The sequence below is a fragment of the Onychomys torridus genome, chromosome 12, assembly GCF_903995425.1.
Source record: "Onychomys torridus chromosome 12, mOncTor1.1, whole genome shotgun sequence".
NCBI classification, from domain to species: Eukaryota; Metazoa; Chordata; class Mammalia; order Rodentia; family Cricetidae; genus Onychomys; species Onychomys torridus.
In genome coordinates this window covers 71,532,392-71,551,357 of record NC_050454.1, presented here as the reverse complement: position 1 = coordinate 71,551,357, position 18,966 = coordinate 71,532,392, and the positions used below count along the sequence as shown (strand labels likewise).

Genomic DNA, 18,966 nt, shown 5'->3' with positions numbered 1-18,966 from the left:
GTGCATTTCACTGATTGCTACCGGCTCCTGGAGCTGCCAGTAGCGTGGGCCAGGAGCAGCGTGGGCCAGGAGCAGCGTGGGCCAGAAGCAGCGTGGGCCAGGAGCACCGGTGAAGGGCCGTGGACTCCGGGCCTTAAAGGTACGGGCTGCCGGCTGACAGGGGCCCCCACTGGGGACACACTCTCTTTCTAGTTCCCCAGGAGCTAGCAGGCTTGCCCAGCCTGGCTCCTGGCTGGAGTGCCCAGCCTTTGATGTTGCTGTTTGTCCCCGTAGGGGGAGTTATTTATAGACAGGGATGATTTCTTCACAGCGGGGACCCTTTGGCTTTGCTCTAGCGGGTCTGGATACCATCATCTTTTTGAGGGCCAAAATCTGGAAGCCAGCCTGATCCAGCTGCATCGTGTTCTCTGCCTCTTCAGTAGTCAGCTTCTCTCGGCACCCGTGTTTACTGTTTATAAATGTGGGGACACCTCACCCCTGTTAGGGAACGGGAGTCGGGTTCACCCGTTTTCAGCTCCATCCCCCATCCACGAAGGGGGTTTTGACTTTGGAAACCCTTGAATGCTGGGAGGTGGGCAGGAGGAAGTGAGCTCTGGGGTCTCACCGGGAAGCTGCGTTCTGTTCACCGCCGCACCCCCAGGTCCCCTCTGAGTGTTTGCGTGGGGCCTCCCTCCTCCACCCAGGTGCTGACATGGGCTGTAAAGGCCCACTCTCCCCTGCTGGGTGAAGAAGGATTTACTTGTAGTGTAGGAGTTTTGTGAGCACTTTGCTTCCTGGCAGCCGAGTAAGCAAAAGAGATGCCAGTTGTGCCAACAGAAAAAAAAATGGAGTCTTAGTTGCAGAAACTTCTGTTGAGCACTTACTGGTATGGGCATAGTGCTGAATACCAGGGATGTGGAGATGCCTAGCAAACTGAGTCGGTCGTCCTGCAGCTGTGTTGGGATCTGAGCGAGAGAGTGGGGGATGCAGAGGGAGGCAACAGGAAACTATCTAGTTTGTGTTTCCCCTTTAAAAAATTGAGATCGGGAGGTTTCCTTTTTTAAAAAGCAGTATTCCTTTCTTTCTTGTTTTTGTTTTTGTTTTTTTGAGACGGTTTCTCTGTGTAATTTTGGTGCCTGTCCTGGATCTCGCTCTGTAGCTCAGGCTGGCCTCAAACTTACAGAGATGCTCTGCCTCTGCCTCCTGAGTGCTGGGGTTAAAGGCGTGCTCCACCATCTCCCAAAAGTAATATTTATTTTATTTTAAAATTTTTATTTTATGTGCAAGAGTGTTTCCCTGAATATATGTATGTGTGTGTCACATGCATGCATTCCTGCAGAGACCAGAGGGGCCAACTGATCCCTTGGAACTGGTGTTACGGATGATTGTGAGCCACTATGTGGATGCTGGGAATGGAATTTGGGCCCTTTGCAAGAGCACTGTGCTTTCTTAACTGCCAAGCCATCTCTCCTGCCCCATGTTATTTCTTTACAAAAAATGTACATGGCCAGGCAGTGGTGGCGCACTTTTAATCCCAGCACTTGGGAGGTAGAGGCAGGTGGATCTCTGTGAGTTTAGGCTGATGGATCTCTGTGAGTTTGAGGCCAGCCTGGTCTACAGAGCTAGTTCCAGGACAGCCAGAGCTGTTACACAGAGAAACCCTGTCTTGAAAAACCAAAAGTAAATGTAAAAATATGTACACGGGTGCATTGCATCCCATGGTGGTACATGTAAAGGTCAGAGCAACCTTGTAGAGTTCATTCATCCCTTACATGAGTTCTGGGGGTTGAACTCAGGCCATCCGCCTGCACAACAAGCTCATGAAACCGTCTTGCTGGCTCAGGATGAGAGGCTATCTCTGTGGCCCAGGCTGGCCTCTAATGCCTGATCCTCCCACCTCAGCCTCCATCAGCATACCTGGCTTTCATTTCATTCATTTATTTATTTTTGGTGTTTTGAGACAGGGTTTCTCTGTATAGTCCTGGATGTCCTGGAACTCACTTTGTAGACCAGGCTAGCTTTGAACTCGGAGATCCCCCTGCCTCTGCCTCCTGAGTGCTGGGGTTAAAGGGTGTGCGTCACCACTGCTCAGCTTCGTTGTTGTTGTTATTATTATTATTATTATTTTTAGAGGTGAAGAACTGGGAGCCAGCGAGATGAAGTAACCTGCTTAGCTCCATAGCGATTTAGAAAAGGAGTGTTAGTGAAATCATGCTGGACTTACGAAAGAGTTTGTACTGGCAGTTCTGTCATCTCTTTTCAGCTGCCACCAGTGTTGACATCTTACACAATCACGCCTGGTCAGTCCTCACTCAGTAATGTTAGTGCAGCACATGAACCGAACTGCGGGTTCCAGGCCTCACCAATTTACCCACTGCTGTCCTTTTTGTCTGGTCTAGGATCCAACACCCAGGAGTCCACATTGTGTTTCAAACTTTCGTTTAATTAATTAATGCGTGTGCACCCATGTGCCGCTGCTCTCGAAGGTCAGAGGTCACGTTTATGGAGTTGGCTCTGGTCTCCCATTTTCACTTGGGCTCCTGGGATTGAACTTAAGTTGCTAGGTTTGCTCAGCAAGCTGCTCTGTCAGTGTCTTGGCCACTGTCCTGTTGCTGTGAAGAGACACCACAGCCAAGGCAGCTCTCATAAAGAGAGCATTTAATTAATTAGAGGATTAACACTCATGATCATAATGGCAGGGAGCAGACAGGCAAGGCACTGGAGCAGGAGGTGAGAGCTTTACATCCCAGTCTGCAGGCAGAAAGAGAGAGACAGAGACAGAGACAGCGACTGCCCTACAGGCTTTTGAAACCCCAATGCTCACTCCCAGTGACACACCTCCCCAACAAGGCCACACCTCTGAATCCTCCCCAAACAGTTCCATTCCCTTATGACTAAGCATTCAAATATATGAACCTCTGGGGCCATCCTCATTCAAACCACCACACCTGCTGAGCCACTGTGCCAGCCTTATTTTTTAAGCAAGTTTCTTAGTATGTTTCAGGCTGGCCTGGCACTCCCTTTGTAGTCTGGGCTAGCCTCCACCTCCTGAGTGCTGGGGTAATAGACATATACCACTGTGCCTGGCATTAAGCTTTTAATTAGTTAAATTAAAAGTTTTTCTTTTTCAGACAGGGTCTTACTCTATGCTAGGCCACCTGGGCACTTACTATGTAGCCAAGGCTGGCCTCAAACTGACAGTGATAATCCTGTCTCCTGAACAGTAGGGTTATAGGTAATGAGCCACCACTCCTGGCTGCGGAGCCCTTTAATTTTTAAAGTTTTCCACTACTTGAAGTTCCTGCAGCTGGTACTGAATTACTGACATTCAGCTACTATACAGAAACCCCATCCCAGGCTTCCTCTTCCTTACAGCATGCCCTTGTACTTTCCTAGGAAAGTGTTTCCCCAGGTGACCTTGATAATTCTCACCCATAGCTTTTGGGTGTGCCCAAGTTAGGGCCAGTGCCAGCTCCTCTAATCTGGGTACAAAAGGCTGTCCCTAACCCTTCTGTATGGTTGGCTTGTGGATCTTGATGATGAGGATGAGGATGAAGTGTATACATGTGTGTCAGCAACTGTGTGAGAGCTGACAGCATGTGTTGAAGGACGACTTACGGAATAGTCTTTTATGTCGGTTCCATGATGAACTCAGATCTTCTGGTGTGCGTGGCGAGGGCATCTGCCCCCTGAGCCACTGTACACATCTTGGCCCTTGGCTGTTGATTCTCGTCTTTGTGGGCTGCCGTGTACAGCACATTCTGTGCCCGCAGATGGCACTTATCCAGGGAGCTAGAAAGCCATAAATTCATGCCTTAGCTTCCTCACTGTGTGTTGAGACCCAGTTGAGAGTGGGGTAAGTTATTCTAAATTCCACTTTTATCCTCTGCAAGAAGGTGGCCATAATAGCCATTTTACAGAGTATATCGGTTTTCTGTTATTTCTTTTTATTTTTTGGTGGAGGGGATCTCCTTCTATGCCCAGGCTGGTCTTGACCCTCTGGGCTGAGATGATCCTCTACCTCAGCCTCCCACGCAGCTTGAGTCACTATGCCTCTCTGTTTCCTGTTATTGTAACAAAAACTGGATGCTGGTAATGAATAAATGACGTTTATTCAGCTGACAGTTTTGGGTCTGAAGGCCAAGGTTGGGCGGCCCTGTCAGTCTGGCCTCTGCAGGGCTCTCTGGGAAACAGGGAGGGAAAGGGCCTTGTGCAGAAGCAAGTACCCCTGCTGCTTTGAGCATCACACTCTGTGAGAGCTGCCCTGAGTCCGTCCCGTGGGCACTACACTAATTCTCTCTCGGGATAGCAGTCCCCTATGACCTGCCTGCCTTCTTCTAGATGGGCAGGTCCATCCTGCAGCCCAACACAAAATCCTAAACCACTGACAACACTGCGAGATGATTAGTTATCTCCTGGTAACTGTCCAGTTCTGAAGTGTGAAGCTTAGGGATAAATGTGTCTGCCGCAATGTAAGAAGGCTGGACATGCCTGCTGCTGGCTCTGACTTAAATGTTCCATTGCTCCCTATTCCTGCTGCACTGGGGACCAGGCCTCCAGCACAGCGGTTTTCAACCTTCCTGATGCTGTGACACTTTAATGTTGTGGTGACCCCTCCCCCAACCATAAAATTATGTTCATTACTGCTTCACAACTGTAAGTTTGCTCCTGTTACGAATTATAACGTAAATGTCTGTGTTTTCCATGGTCTTAGGCGATGCCTGTAAAAGGGTCCTTCAACCCCCAAGGGGGTCATGACAGGTTGAGAAGTGCTGCTGTGGCACAACCCTTCAGGGACAAACAGCATCAAGACACAGCACAAGCTCACTGAGAGGCCTGAGTGTATGAGATGACTGGCCCAGCACCAGGCGTGGGGTGGGTACAGGTGAATGTGGAGTGGCGAGTGAATGAACGGGAGACGAGGCTAGGTAGGCGTAATGTGTGGTCTCGAACACCAGGGATCAGTAGGATCTGAGCCGGCTCTCTAGAAAGTCACGTGTAGGCTGGCTGGATGATGCAGCAGCAGGACTGCAGATGGGCACTGCCAAGGAGGTGCCGTTTTGTTCATTTCTAGGAGTGGAGTGGGAAGATTAAACATGGCTGCCATCCTGCTGTAGAAAGAGGTTGGGGGGTGGGGCTCCGACATGACTAGATTCTGTCTGACAGCATAACGGAGGCTACACCATTGAAAACACAGAATACAGAGAAGAGAGATCAAGAGCTAACCCGTTGGAGAAAAATGCATTTGGTTTTATTCAAGTTGCCTTTGAAGTGCCATCTGAGTATGCAAATGTAGGGGTGTGGAGGTGACACTGTGGCACTGAAGCCTGAGACAGGAAGCTGCACAGTGGTGGGAGGGTGGGGGGTGGCTGAAGCCAACAGGGTGGGCAGGATCCTTAAGGCAGATAATGAATATTGGGGGGGTAGGGTGGAGCAAAGACTCACTCAGGCCTGGTGGTTCAAAGGCACCCATCTGTGAGGTCTCTGCAACCAAGTACTGCCCATAGGGCGTGGAAGCTAGAAATCCAGGGTGGAGGGGCAGCCAGGGTTGATTTCTGTCTGAGGCTTCTCTCCTGGGATATAGATGATATCTCTGTGTCCTCTGCATGTCCATGTCCTTTGAAGGGCATTGTTCACACTTACTAGATTAGGGGACACTCATATGCCTTCATTTTACCTTAATTGCTTAATTGCCTCTTCTTAGGCTTTACCTCTAAATATGGCTGTGGAGGGGCCCCAAAATAGCTTGCCACGAAAGGCTTAGGGGCCTAGACACAGCTTCTGTGACAGGCTTACTGGCAGGCAACACCCAGATCCAGGAAAAGGCATGAGCTAATACCACCCAGGGATCCACCCAGGGATGAGGAAGTACCTGACATCCCAAACATTCCAATCATTAGATAGATAAGGTGACCAGATGTCCCTGAGTCTAGCACACACCTATTTTTTGTTTTACAGATACCCCTAGACAATTGTCAGCCAACCAGGGTCCTGGACCCTGGAAATCCTCTTACCCCCCAACCTCTGCTATGATAAAAACTCTGCCCCACCTGCATTCAGGGCTCTCTGCTCTCATTGCTGTGTCAGACAGACAGAGGGACCAAGCTCTGGAGCTTGAAATAAAGGCTCTTTGCTTTTACCTGCGGGATTTGGTATCGGTGGTGGTCTTTTGGGGGTCCCTGCGGTCTGGGCATAACAATGGCTACTTGTGAAGTTCCAGGGATTAGGACTTCAGTGTATGTGTTAGGATGGCCACAGTTCCCATAAACATTGGACTAGAAACGGAGACTTTCCCCCCTCCTTCCCCTGCTGGTGTCTTGATCCTCTGGAGCTCCAGCTTCCTCCGGAGAGACCGGTGGGTTCTGATTTCCATCATGTGACCTGAGCCCTGGAGCTAAGGGGACTGCCCCTTCTCTGTGCCCAACCCCGAGGTGGCAGAGTCAGCTGCTCTCGGTGGCTGCCCTACACATCTGTCTCTAGGTGGAGGTGTCTGTTCTGCTCAGTGGCCCCCCTGCACCCTCACCAAGCTCTAGTGGGTCCTCTCTGTCTGTTTCTATTGTCTGGTGGTCAGGGGAGCTGGCGGGTGTGCAAAGTCAGCACAGTGCTGCTGCAGTGGGACAGAAGTGAACTCACAGGGCTAGCCAGGTGGGTTTAAACCGGTTCTCATCAGGATTTTATATCCCAACGTCTGGGAGCTGAGCATCAGGCTGTCAGTCATCTGCCTGTGACGTGCTCGTCACGCCTAGTGTACCTGTGACCCTCTCCTTCTTACGACTGGGCATTCTTTGTTTACTGCAGATCTGAACCCTTCATGCATTACTTGTCTAGATGCTCCCTCTCCTGTCAGCGTGCCCCTTGTTAACATGCCTCTAAATAAACGAGGGCCTCGATGTACGTTTGTTTTTAGAAGTTCTTCCCTTATGTCTGCATGTGTTTTGCTTACATGTATGTCTGTGCACCAGGTGTGTGCCTAGTTCCCAAGAAGCCAGAAAAGGGTGTGCTGCAGTCACAGACAGCTGTGAGCTTCAGTGTGGGCGCCGGGACTGAACCCAGTGTATTCACCTTTTCCTTTGTAATTAGTGTTCTTGGAAGTGTGTGTGTGTGTGTGTGTGTGTGTGTGTGAGAGAGAGAGAGAGAGAGAGAGAGAGAGAGAGAGAGAGAGAGAGAGAACACATGCTGACACGCAAAGCGGAGAGGAAAGACAGCAGCAGCAGTGAAGGGTAAGCTTTTCAGCTCTTGCTCTGACCTCGTGGCTTTTAGCTCTGCAATTGGCTCTGTGTTTCTTATTTAACAAGCCGGTTACGTCTACAACATGCCACAGCCTATGTGTGGAGGTCAGGAACAAATTATGAAAAAAACTTCCCTTCTACAATGTGGGCCTCAGGGACTGAACTCAGGTCATCAGGCTGGGTCATCTGGGTGGCCCAGTGTTCTTGGTATCTTAGTTAATGTTTTCTTATTTGGGGATCAGCAAAGTATTTTCAGTCAACTCTGTGTTTTCTTTAAAACACAGTAAAAATAAAAGCTAAAAACAAAACAAAACAAAACAAAAAACCAAACCAAACCAAACCAAACCAAACCAAAACACCAGAAAACCAGAGCTGTAGCTCAGTGGTAGCATGGCACTGTGGGCTGTGCCGGCCCTGGGAAAGTGGGCCTGCACCGTAGAGGAAAGGCAGTGGAGTAAGCCGTGGTAAGTGACAGTGAGCACAGTTTCCGTTTCAGTCTCCAGCCTTGGCTTCTGTTGGTGGTGTAGACTAAAACAAAGCCTTCCCTTCCCAAGTTTATATGTGTGTAGGGGTCCCCACAACATGAAGAACTGTACTAAAGGGTTGCAGCATTTGGAAGGTTGAGAACCACTGCCCTACAGGCTTGCCTAAAGCCTAATCTTAAAACGTCATTTTCTCAACTGAGGCTCCCTCCAGCGACGCTGGCTTACAGAGTTGACATACAACTATCCAGCACAAACTAGTTCAGACTGCACTCTCTGCATGCCTTAGTCTGTCGCCATCTTTCTTTTTTTTTTTTTTTTTTTTTTTTTTTTGGTTTTTTGAGACAGGGTTTCTCTGTGTAGCTTTGGAGCCTTTCCTGGAACTCACTTGGTAGTCCAGGCTGGCCTCAGACTCACAGAGATCCGCCTGCCTCTGCCTCCCGAGTGCTGGGATTACAGGCGTGCGCCACCACCGCCCGGCTTTTTTTTTTTTTTTTAATTTTTAGCTTGACCTCATCTATAATCTCCTCCTCCTCTTTTTTTTTTTTTTTTTTTTTAAAGATTTATTTATTATGTATACAGTATTCTGCCTACATGCCAGAAGAGGGCACCAGATTGAATTATAGATGGTTGTGAGCCACCATGTGGGTGCTGGGAATTGGCTTTGGAAGAGCAGCCAGTGCTCTTAACCTCTGAGCATCTTTCCAGACCCGTCTTCCTGTTCTCAGTGACGTGCACCTTGTTTATGAGCCCAGTCATTTGTTTTTGGACTCTCCTGTTAATCTATTGTTGCTATACGTTTGACCAAAAGTCTGTGCATTTCTGGACAGGGTTTCTCTGTGTAGCTTTGCCTGTCCTGGATCTCGCTCTGTAGATCAGGCTGGCATCCAACTCAGAGAGATCTGCCTGTCTCTGCCTCCAGAGTGCTGGGATTAAAAGCATGTGCCACCACTGCCCAGGGTGAGTGGACAGATCCTTTACCAGTGTACTTCAAAAATCTATTCTTGGATTAGGCAAAACTTGTGAGAGGCACACCTGATGGTCCTTAACTAATTATGTCATCTATTTACAGTGGGGAGCAAGGGTCAGGCAGCAAGCCACTGGACACTGCTCAGAGGCACCATGGATGAGAGGCTTAAGGGAGCAAACCGCTGTTCTTAACTGCTGGGCATTGTGCTTCCCCTGGGACAAGGCCACTGTTTCCACTGGACTCACAGTTAAACTGCTAACGGACATGTAGTGAGAACGTCCCATTTGTCTTTTTTGGTGCACCATATGAATTCATGTAATTTGCCTGGTAGTACTTTTGAAGGCTTAGCATGATCTAATCAAATGGCCTCACCTCTTTTTCCAACTGGGCCACATAGAGGCTGTGTTAGCTCTCTAATTTGTAATGTGTAGATAGCAAATATTGGCTGTTGACATATGGTGGACTTTGACTTGATTAGGTTAGGCATCCCCATCAAACTCTCCCTCTCCATCACCCCTCCCCCTCCACACCATCCCCCTCTCCCTCCACACCATCCCCCTATCACCCCCTCCCCCTCCACACCATCCCCCTCCCCCTCCACACCATCCCCCTATCACCCCTCCCCCTCCACACCATCCCCCTCTCCCTCCACACCATCCCCTATCACCCCCTCCTCCACACCATCCCCCATCCCCCTCCCTCTCCACACCATCCCCCTCCCTCTCCACACCATCCCCCCTCCCTCTCCACACCATCCCCCTCCCTCTCCCCACCATCCCCCTCCCTCTCCACACCATCCCCCTCCCTCTCCACACCATCCCCCTATCACCCCCTCCCCCTCTCCACCATCCCCCTCCCTCTCCACACCATCCCCTCCCGTCAAACTTCCCTCTCCACACCATCCCCCATCCCCCTCCCTCTGCACATATCCCCCATCCCCCTCCCTCTGCACATATCCCCCATCCCCCTCCCTCTCCACACCATCCCCCTCCCTCTGCACATATCCCCCATCCCCCTCCCTCTCCACATCCCCCCTCAAACTCTCCCTGTCCATCACCCCCAACCCCTAATCAAACTCTTCTCTCCATCTCCACTGCACCCCTAGCGGCCTCTCCAGGTTCCTCCCTGCCCGGGTCCCTCTAAGTTCCCAGCACACACAGCTTCAGTCACCTCCCCAGTTCCTTCTAGCGGTGCAGCCTGGGTCTCTCCATCTTTAGGGCACACCTCCCATCTCCTGTCTTGAACAAGCGGCCTCCTGAGAAGCGTCAGTAAGCTCTCTTCCAGTGCCATCCTCAGTCCCGGCCCGGCCTTTCCATTCCCGTAGCCCCTCTGTCCCCGCGTCTCCCTCTCCGTAGTCCTGGCGCCCCCAGCTCCTACCCAGCCCGTACCCCTTCACCCCAAGAGCATCCCTCTCCTGCATCCTTCCCTGGCCAGCGCCCCCGCCCTCTGCCCGCTCCCGCAGCGCACGCGCACTCCACCCCTCCCCAAGCCTGGCTTCCGGCCGGGGCGGGGCCTGGCGCGGGCCGGGTGCGGGCGCCGGCCATGCTCATCACGCTGTGCTACTTGTACCTGTGGGCGCGCTGGGGGCGCCGGCCGGCCGCCCTGGTGCTCTCCACGGTGCGGCGGCTGCGCGCCTCGCGCTGCTCCTTCACCTTCTGCCGTGCCGCGGCGCAGCCCAGGGGCGCGCGCGTGTGCCTGAGCCGCGGCGGCCGCGTCTTCTGCGTCGGCGAGAGCCAGGTGGGCGGCGGGCGGGGGCGCCGCGTGGAGCGGGCGCGCGGCGGCGTCTGCACCCCGGCGGCGCGCAAGCCTTTGCGTGGACTGGAGCCCGGGAATCCCTGCTGTGCGCCGTCGGCCGCGGGCCAGCTGCACCTCCCACGTCTTCTGTCGGTTGCAGCAGTAGCAGGCACCCCAGGACACCCCACTTGGCACCTCGCGTTTCCGTGGGCTGGCTTTTGGTCCAGTGCCGAGGGTGATGGCCGCTGCCCCCTCCCTGGGAAGGGGACAATGGCCAAACGTTTGCACAGGCCGGCTGCAGGCAAGGGACCTGACTACACAGTGTACTTCCTACCCTGTGCTTCTGGACCTCGCTTGTCTTTGTGAACATCACAGTGTTTTGCTTCTCAACGGCCTTTTCCCTTTCCGCTTCCTTCTGGAAAGCTGCCTCACTTCTAGCACTAAAGTGAGAGTTTTTGCCACAGATGTCAAACCATAACACCCATATAGGAATCATAATCTTACTTCTGGCTGGATATTTTTGTCAGGCTGCTTAGGTATGGGGATGGAATTGTGCTTCCAGGAAATTAACAAACACAGCACTCTAAAAACACAGTGTAGGGGTTGGAGAGGAATCAGCGGTTCAGAACACTTGTTGCCCCGGTGAGTACCCGTGTCCAGTTCCCAGTCCCCACATGGTGGCTTGTAACCATCTGTAGCTCCAGTTCCAGGGAGTCCGAGGAATGCAGGTGCACACATACATAAGGAGGCTTGTACACATAAATAAATATAAGGGGAACTACAGTGTGAATAACACCAGGTTTCTCAGATTTCCTAAGTATATAGACACTTGGCCTAGCTGTGACTAGCATCTTCTGGAACAAGACAGGTACAGTGGAAGCAGACACTGCTCCTCTTAGAACATCAGGGCTAAATTCTCTTAGACTGCTTGAGAGAGATCACAGGGCTGGAGATAAGTGAGGGCGGATCTTTCCACTGGTGTTTGCGGTTGTATCAGAGCAGAAGTTTTGACAAATAAGTTTTCCTAGATACCTTTGAACATTTTCATGACCCCTTTGGCCTGCTCACTATGCTAAACTAGTTACTTGACTCTTACCTGCTTCCGAACCCCAAGTAGGGATGGCCTTGCCGATCGATACCTGTCCCATATTGCACCCCTGCTTTGCACAGGCAGCCTTGAGCTTTGCTCACACGTCACCGCTGTCTGTTTTATTCAGGGCTGTGGTTCTGAGAAGGTTCTTGCAGCCTTAGAGTCCTGCTTTCTCTGCTCTGGGTGTCCCCCCCTTTTTTTTTCTCTCAGAGATAGGGCTTCTCTGTGTAGCCCTGGGCATCTTGGAACTCGATCTGTAGCCCAGGCTGGCCTCGAACTCAGAGATCCACCTACCTCTGCCTCCTGAGTGCTGGGATTAAAGGTGTAAGACACCACCACTTGGCAGACTAAAACCTTCTAAAATCAAATTACAATCCTCCTCCCAGAAATCTGAAAATAAAGGAACTGGAATTTCAAGGCTGATAGCTCACCTAAACAAGCTACCCGCACCTGAGGATGGCCAGTCCCTGTGTAAAGTGACATGATCTTCGTGTTCTGTGTGGGTCCTGCCCATGTTTGAGTCCCTCTAGGTCTCCCATTACCTGATCCAGAGCAAAAGCTGTGGAAAGGTTTATTACACAGTGTGGTTTAGGGACTAGTGGTTAGAACAAAGTGAGTTTATTTGTATAGAGGACAATTTTTTTGTTGTTGTTTGAACATGTGAGAAGGGCCAGCTTCTCTGGTTGTTAACCAGTCATCTAATCCACTATTAAAAACCCCACTGTGGTCCACATTTCCTCCAAAGCACGTTGGAAAGGCCCTTTCCTGAAGTCGATTAGTCTCTGGGTTTGACGATTATGTGACTTTGAGAAGTTGCCAGGCATGCGCTTCCAAGCCTCGCCATACATGTTCTTTCCAGTGACTCGGAGTACTCATACTTGTTAACCTGCAAGAAACTGTCAGAATGACTTGCATGGAACAGATATGCAGAGACTTTGAAATTCTTGTGAGCCAGACCAGGAACAGCGGTTTAAACCCCCATGGCCCAACGCTTGGTTGGAGGGGTCTGCAGAAGTGTATTAGATATATGTGTAGATCTTACCTGAAGAAGCAGGGGGAGGGTATGTATGCCAGGATGTGGAGGTAAGTGGCCATCGGGGTCTGGAATGACATTGAGTCCTTTTTCTTTTCTTTCTTTGTAGTCTATTGATGACTTGAACAAATGGGCCCTGTTTCTTGTCTCTCCCTTCATAATTGAGGCAGAGCACATAGCATTTGTGACAGAGAGCATTTGGGCACAAGGTGACAGTTTCCAGAAGCCATCATCTTCAGAAACAGTAAGTGCCATGTTCTACTTGTGGGACCTTAAGGGTGTGTCTTTGGCCACACCTGAGTTTTTTTGTTTTTTTTTTTTTAATTCTTATTGTTTTTTTTAATGAATGTTCTTTCTCGGACTACGGGTGGCTTCCTTTCTTTGGGGGATATATTGGGTGTATGTATATATGTATATATAAAATACACTAGTGAAATTAGTGTTATCTGTTTCTTTGCTTGTGCATGTACGTGCATTTGTGTCTGTTTGTATGTATGTTTGTGTGTTCTGGTGCATGTGGAGGCTGAGGACAACCTTAGGTATCTTCAGTTTCTGTCCACTTTGTGTTTGAGATGGTCTGGTACTGGGACCTGAGGCTCAGCAGTCTGCAGGTCTCCACCTTCCCAAGGTGTTTGAAGGAGCATCATCAATCTTGGCTTGGATTTTAACTTGGTGCTAGGGTTATACTCAGGTTCCCGTGCAGACAAGGCGAGCAGGTAACCAATGGAGCCATTTCCCCAGTCCCTTTTATTTACTTATTTTTTTTTTAACACTTTGTATAGGTTTTGTTTGTTTGTGTCTTTTTACAGTGATTGATTGATTGATTGTGTGCATAGGTGTGTGCATGTGAAGTTAGCACATGAAGTTTGAGGTTTAGTTACCAGGATTCGGGTTTCTTCTGCCATGCTGGCCCCACAGGGATCCAACTCAGGTTGTTGGGATTGGCAGCAAGTACCTCCACCCACTGAGTGTGAGAGTGAAATGTATTTGGGCAACAGTGTCCTGTGTTCTATCCCAGGTGGTCTGGCCCATCTTGGTAATCTCTTCCTTATCTCGTCTTTTTCCTGGCACTCCAAAAGGCTGACTTCCATAACTACCTCCTTCCTGGATGTCTTGGCTGGAGTTTACTGGAAATACTTCAGACTCAGGCACAAGTCTTAACCTTGTTTATCATCTGCTTAAGAGAGAGAGAGAGAGAGAGAGAGAGAGAGAGAGAGAGAGAGAGAGACAGAAAAAGTAAAAAAAAAAAAAAAAAAAAAAAAAAAAAAAAAAAAAAAAAAAAAAAAAAAAAAAAAAAAATAAAAAAAAAAAAAAAAAAAAAAAAAAAAAAAAAAAAAAAAAAAAAAAAAAAAAAAAAAAAAAAAAAAAAAAAAAAAAAAAAAAAAAAAAAAAAAAAAAAAAAAAAAAAAAAAAAAAAAAAAAAAAAAAAAAAAAAAAAAAAAAAAAAAAAAAAAAAAAAAAAAAAAAAAAAAAAAAAAAAAAAAAAAAAAAAAAAAAAAAAAAAAAAAAAAAAAAAAAAAAAAAAAAAAAAAAAAAAAAAAAAAAAAAAAAAAAAAAAAAAAAAAAAAAAAAAATAAAAAAAAAAAAAAAAAAGAAGAAGAGAACTTAGAAGCAGGAGCTAATGCGGAGGCCGTGGAGGGGCGCTGCTCACCGGCTTGCTTCCCGTGCTTGTTCAGCCTGCCTTCTTGTAGCATCCAAACCACCTATTCAGGGGTGGTACCACCCACAGTGGGCAAGGCCTTCCACATCGATCATTAATCGAGGAAATACTGCTGTGTGCTGTGGATATCGCTCTGTGTAAATAAAGTTCTGATTGGCCAGTGGCCAGGCAGGAAGTATAGGCGGGACAAGAGAGAAGAGAATTCTGGGAAGTAGAAGGCTGGGGAGACACCGCCAGCCGCCGCCATGAAAAGCAACATGTAAAGACACTGGTAAGCCACAAGCCATGTGGCAAAGTATAGATAAGCAGAAATGGGTTAATTTAAGATAGAAAAGGTAGATAACAAGCAGCCTGCCACGGCCATACAGTTTGTAAGCAATATAAGTTTCTGTGTGCTTTTTTGGTTGGGTCTGAGCGACTGTGGGACTGGCAGGTAAGAGAGATTTGTCCTGACTCTGGGCCAGGTAGGAAAATTCTAGCTACAAATGGTGCCCAACGTGTTGGCAAGAATTTCCACCTAAAACCTGAGAAAAAAGATTCTAAAACAGAGCTAAAAGAACTTCCTAGTTGTCTCTCTCAAGTTAGCGGCAGCCTGCCGGTTTGAGCTACTATGGCGGGTTCCTGGCGTGTGCGTCTGACCTGCAGTGTGGTGGGAATGAGGAATCTACAAGCGGCACTTTACTCTGCTACGTGGTAGATTTAGTCTTTGCTAGTTTAAAAAAAGAAAAAAAAGTTTCTGGGCTATGCACTGCTTTGATAGAACTGCTTCTGATAGTTGATGGTACACATGGCTCCAGACCCAGAGCTGGCAGTAAACTGTACCACCGCCATGTTGGGAAGCTGAGGTGGGCGGAGCCAGCAGCCACAGTGGTGTTTCAGTCTTACAAAGATGGATATTACACAGAAAATCTGGTTTATGTTGTCTTTGGGATTTTTAACTGCAGAAAAAGATTTGATCGTAAAAGCTGTTGAGTTAAACAAGTATGTAAATTTTGAAGGTACCTTGACTTCAAAATTTGGATATAAGGATATGTTGCTTTGGAAAAGAGTCTCTGCTTTTGTTTCCACAGAAAGCCAGAGGCTGTGGATTTGTTCCAGATTAAGATACATCAGGTTTGATCAGCCAAGACCACCTGAAAGGTCTCCAATGACACCATGGCCCAGATGATCTGACATCTAGAATGGTTTCAAGGCAACTGGCTCAGAGGTTCACCCTAATGGACTACTCCATAATCCTAAAATTTTCTTTGTATCCCCATAAGATACAGCGACCCCCTCCAGCAGGAAGTAGTAAGAGAAACTACGCCCACATTCCCAAAATTATCAAGCTGGCTTTGGAGATGGAATTGGCTCACTCCTTCTCTAAATCTAGACATATTGCTAAAGAAAAGGTTAAGAGATTTTTGTGTCCCAATCAGAAGAGCCCTCTGGTGTGGGACAGAAAAAAACCAATATTTTTATTTAAAGCAGGTTGATTATAAATGTGATCTCTTTCAAAAGAAGAAAGGGGAATATGATATAGATATAATAGGATAAATGGGTAGATTAGGGAACTTACTTCTAAAGAGCAACAACTTGTTTAAAATGTTTTACATTGGTTTAGATTTTAGTCTATTGATACAAACTTAAAGTTAATTTTGTTATACTGTGTGTATATTTCTAATCATGTTTAAGGCATTATGTTTGTATAGCTCATTTAAAATTGTAATGGATAATTAAAATAGATTAATAATTAATCATCTGTGATAATCATACTCATAGCCATGTTAGTTACGTCTTCTGGGTATACATAGAGATATTTCAGATAGATAGGTAATCTTCAAATACTTCAAAGACCTTCAGAATATGGCATTTAAAATATTTTTAAAATTTAGACTTTCTGGACAGTGAGACATGTCTGCTCCTGGCAACACCGATTTACTTCAGAGACAACGATGGGCATTGAAGACATTTCATATCTTATCTTCACCTTGGCAAAAATAGCCATTTGGGCAAGAAACTGTTCTTGCCTCGACTGCTTGATCGACTGGACATGCAGGACCCATAGAAAGGTGACCACTGAACTTTGTTTGACAAAATGGTCCTTCAGGTTCCTGCTTCGCAAAGGAAACTGCCAGACATTCTACAGGACACTGAGAGAAGTGACCAAGAGACTCTAGCCCTGTGGGCTGAAGACAGATGCCCCAACTTTACAAAGGAACATTAGGTGACTGTCCAGGCTGCCAGCTGTCTCTGTCTACTCTTGCAAGACTCCTGAAAAATGCTTACATCCTTCTCCCGGTTCTCAGGTAATATTATATCCTTCTGAGGTCTTTGATGTGGTTGAAGACTATATAGTTATAATTTCTTCAGTTATGATAAAAGATAAGTTAGATATAAAACCTTAGACACACAAATATAAGATAGATAGGATATCTTCTTTAATATTGTAACTGTAATTCTTGCTAGATAATTGTTTTGTTATATGTAATTGTACTATGTAAAAGTTAAAACCTTCCTTTAAAAAAAAAGAAAAGGGGAAGTGCTGTGGATATCGCTCTGTGTAAATAAAGTTCTGATTGGCCAGTGGCCAGGCAGGAAGTATAGGCGGGACAAGAGAGAAGAGAATTCTGGGAAGTAGAAGGCTGGGGAGACACCGCCAGCCGCCGCCATGAAAAGCAACATGTAAAGACACTGGTAAGCCACAAGCCATGTGGCAAAGTATAGATAAGCAGAAATGGGTTAATTTAAGATAGAAAAGGTAGATAACAAGCAGCCTGCCACGGCCATACAGTTTGTAAGCAATATAAGTTTCTGTGTGCTTTTTTGGTTGGGTCTGAGCGACTGTGGGACTGGCAGGTAAGAGAGATTTGTCCTGACTCTGGGCCAGGTAGGAAAATTCTAGCTACAGCTGTGGGATGTTCTGATCCCACTCTGACACTCCCGAGATGGCCAATAAAGCCAAACCTTGAGTCAGAGGGCGGAGTCAACCCTCAGCTGGCCAGAATTAACCATGAAGTTTTTGATGGAACCAGAGTAGGATTGAGAGACCCAGGAAGGAATAGAGAGGGGCTTAGAAATTGAGGTTCTCTCTTCCCAGATGACCCTAGTTTATGTCAGGCTGACAGAAATCTAATCAGGACATGATGACCTGAGTTTGATTCCTGGGACCCACTTGGTAGAAGGAGAGAACTGAATCCCTCAATTTGTCCTCTGACCTCCAAACATGCTATAGCATGTGCACACACAGACATATACACAAATAAATGTAAAATTAAAAATAAATACACAAAGAAGAATAGGCAACCATATCACACAAACTTTTCAGAGATTAAAAAAATAATAATAAAGTAAATATAAGCAATTTTATGTGATTTAACTAAATGATCATTTGACATTTGTTTTTAAAATAATTCTTTCAAAAGCAAATATATGACATACGGTGGTGGTGGCGCACGCCTTTAATCCCAGCACTTGGGAAGCAGAGGCAGGTGGATCTCTGTGAGTTCCAAGACAGCCAAGGCAGGGTTGGGGATTTAGCTCAGTGGTATAGAGTGCTTGCCTAGCAAGCGCAAGGCCCTGGGTTCGATCCTCAGCTCCAAAAAAAAAAAAAAAAAAAAGACAGCCAAGGCTATCCAAAGAAACCCTGTCTTGAAAGTTCATCAAAAAGATACTGTCTCAATAGTTAGTCTCCTGATACCAAACACAGTCAGCCACAAGTACTGCTGACTAGACTCAGTTTAACAAAACCTTTTCCTGTTCAAAAATTCAAAACCAACAAATGAAAACCATTCACTTGTTCCTCTGGCAACCAGAAAGGTTATGAGTACTGAGCATCAGTTAAAACATCACCACTGCAGGGGGGTGGTGGCACACACCTTTAATCCCAGTACTCGGTGGCAGAGGCAGGCAGATCTCTGTGAGTTCGAGGCCAGCCTGGTCTACAGAATGAGTTCCAGGAAAGGTGCAAAGCTACACAGAGAAACTCTGTCGGGGGTGGGGGGGATATTACCACTTAGCCACTGTTACCTTTGCCACTCGGCTTCCACTTTCAAAAGCAACAAGGGAGGTAAGAGGCTCTAAGCATCAGGTGGTCTGTGTGAAACATCTCCATGGACCTGACCAATGGCATTGCCTTTGCCATTGAGTGTAGAAAGTCAAACAAAGCTTCGTGAACATTCTAGAGAGAATGCAGGATTCTCAGGACACCGGCCAGCTCTTGGGCCTGCTTGCCAATCCCCACCCACACCAGCCAGCCAGTCTCTCTCCCCTTTCCTGTCCTCCTACCCCCAGTTCTCCTGCCAGGCCTTGCACCTGCTCTCACCTCTCTCTCTTCTCTCCTCCCAGCAGAATACCTTCTGAATGATCACCACAAGATAAGGACCCCAGGAACTCAGGTGTGAGCGGCGGAATCCCCGAAGGGCAAGGCAAGAGGCACACAGTGGACAAGAGAGAGCAGCGGGAAGCCAAGCCTGGCTCGCCACAGTCGAGCCAGGAGACCCCCAGGCTTGGGGAGAGTCAACTGACCGCCACCTTAAGGACAAGGACTGCACTTCATGGACAGGCTGCCACCGAAGCTTCAGCAAGAGCAGGGTGTGCTCCAGACCAGAACTCTGGCCAATCGAGGGGAAAACCAAAAAGGGCCACAAGACAAGACAGGACAGATTCTCAGTTTAGACAGAAGACTCAAGGAGATGAAGTAAGGAGCCGTGAACATGAAGACATACAGCAAAGACAATGGGGAGCTGTGTCGATCAACTTGTAACTTAATGGAAGTGAGAAGGAGATGAAGAGGTGTCAATTTGTCTGT

The 18,966-nt window shown here is 47.7% G+C and overlaps 1 protein-coding gene across 1 annotated transcript; it reads left to right on the top strand.

Moving 5' to 3' along the window:
• The first annotated feature begins 7,598 nt into the window (after positions 1-7,598).
• On the top strand, positions 7,599-18,518 carry LOC118593881. The gene is made up of 5 exons (XM_036203458.1): positions 7,599-7,672; positions 9,878-9,928; positions 10,016-10,397; positions 12,627-12,761; positions 18,504-18,518. Exons 1-5 carry the CDS (start codon positions 7,599-7,601, stop codon positions 18,516-18,518), a joined length of 657 nt encoding a protein of 218 aa, XP_036059351.1.
• Positions 18,519-18,966: the final 448 nt, after the last annotated feature.

Bases quoted from the DNA above. Each gene is read 5' to 3' on its own strand.
- LOC118593881 (XM_036203458.1), top strand. From the start codon at position 7,599: ATGGCACTGTGGGCTGTGCCGGCCCTGGGAAAGTGGGCCTGCACCGTA. The intron at 9,929-10,015 runs GTAAGCTCTCTT...CCCTCTCCGTAG, and splicing joins CGGCCTCCTGAGAAGCGTCA to TCCTGGCGCCCCCAGCTCCT. The intron at 10,398-12,626 runs GTGGGCGGCGGG...CTTTCTTTGTAG, and splicing joins TCTGCGTCGGCGAGAGCCAG to TCTATTGATGACTTGAACAA.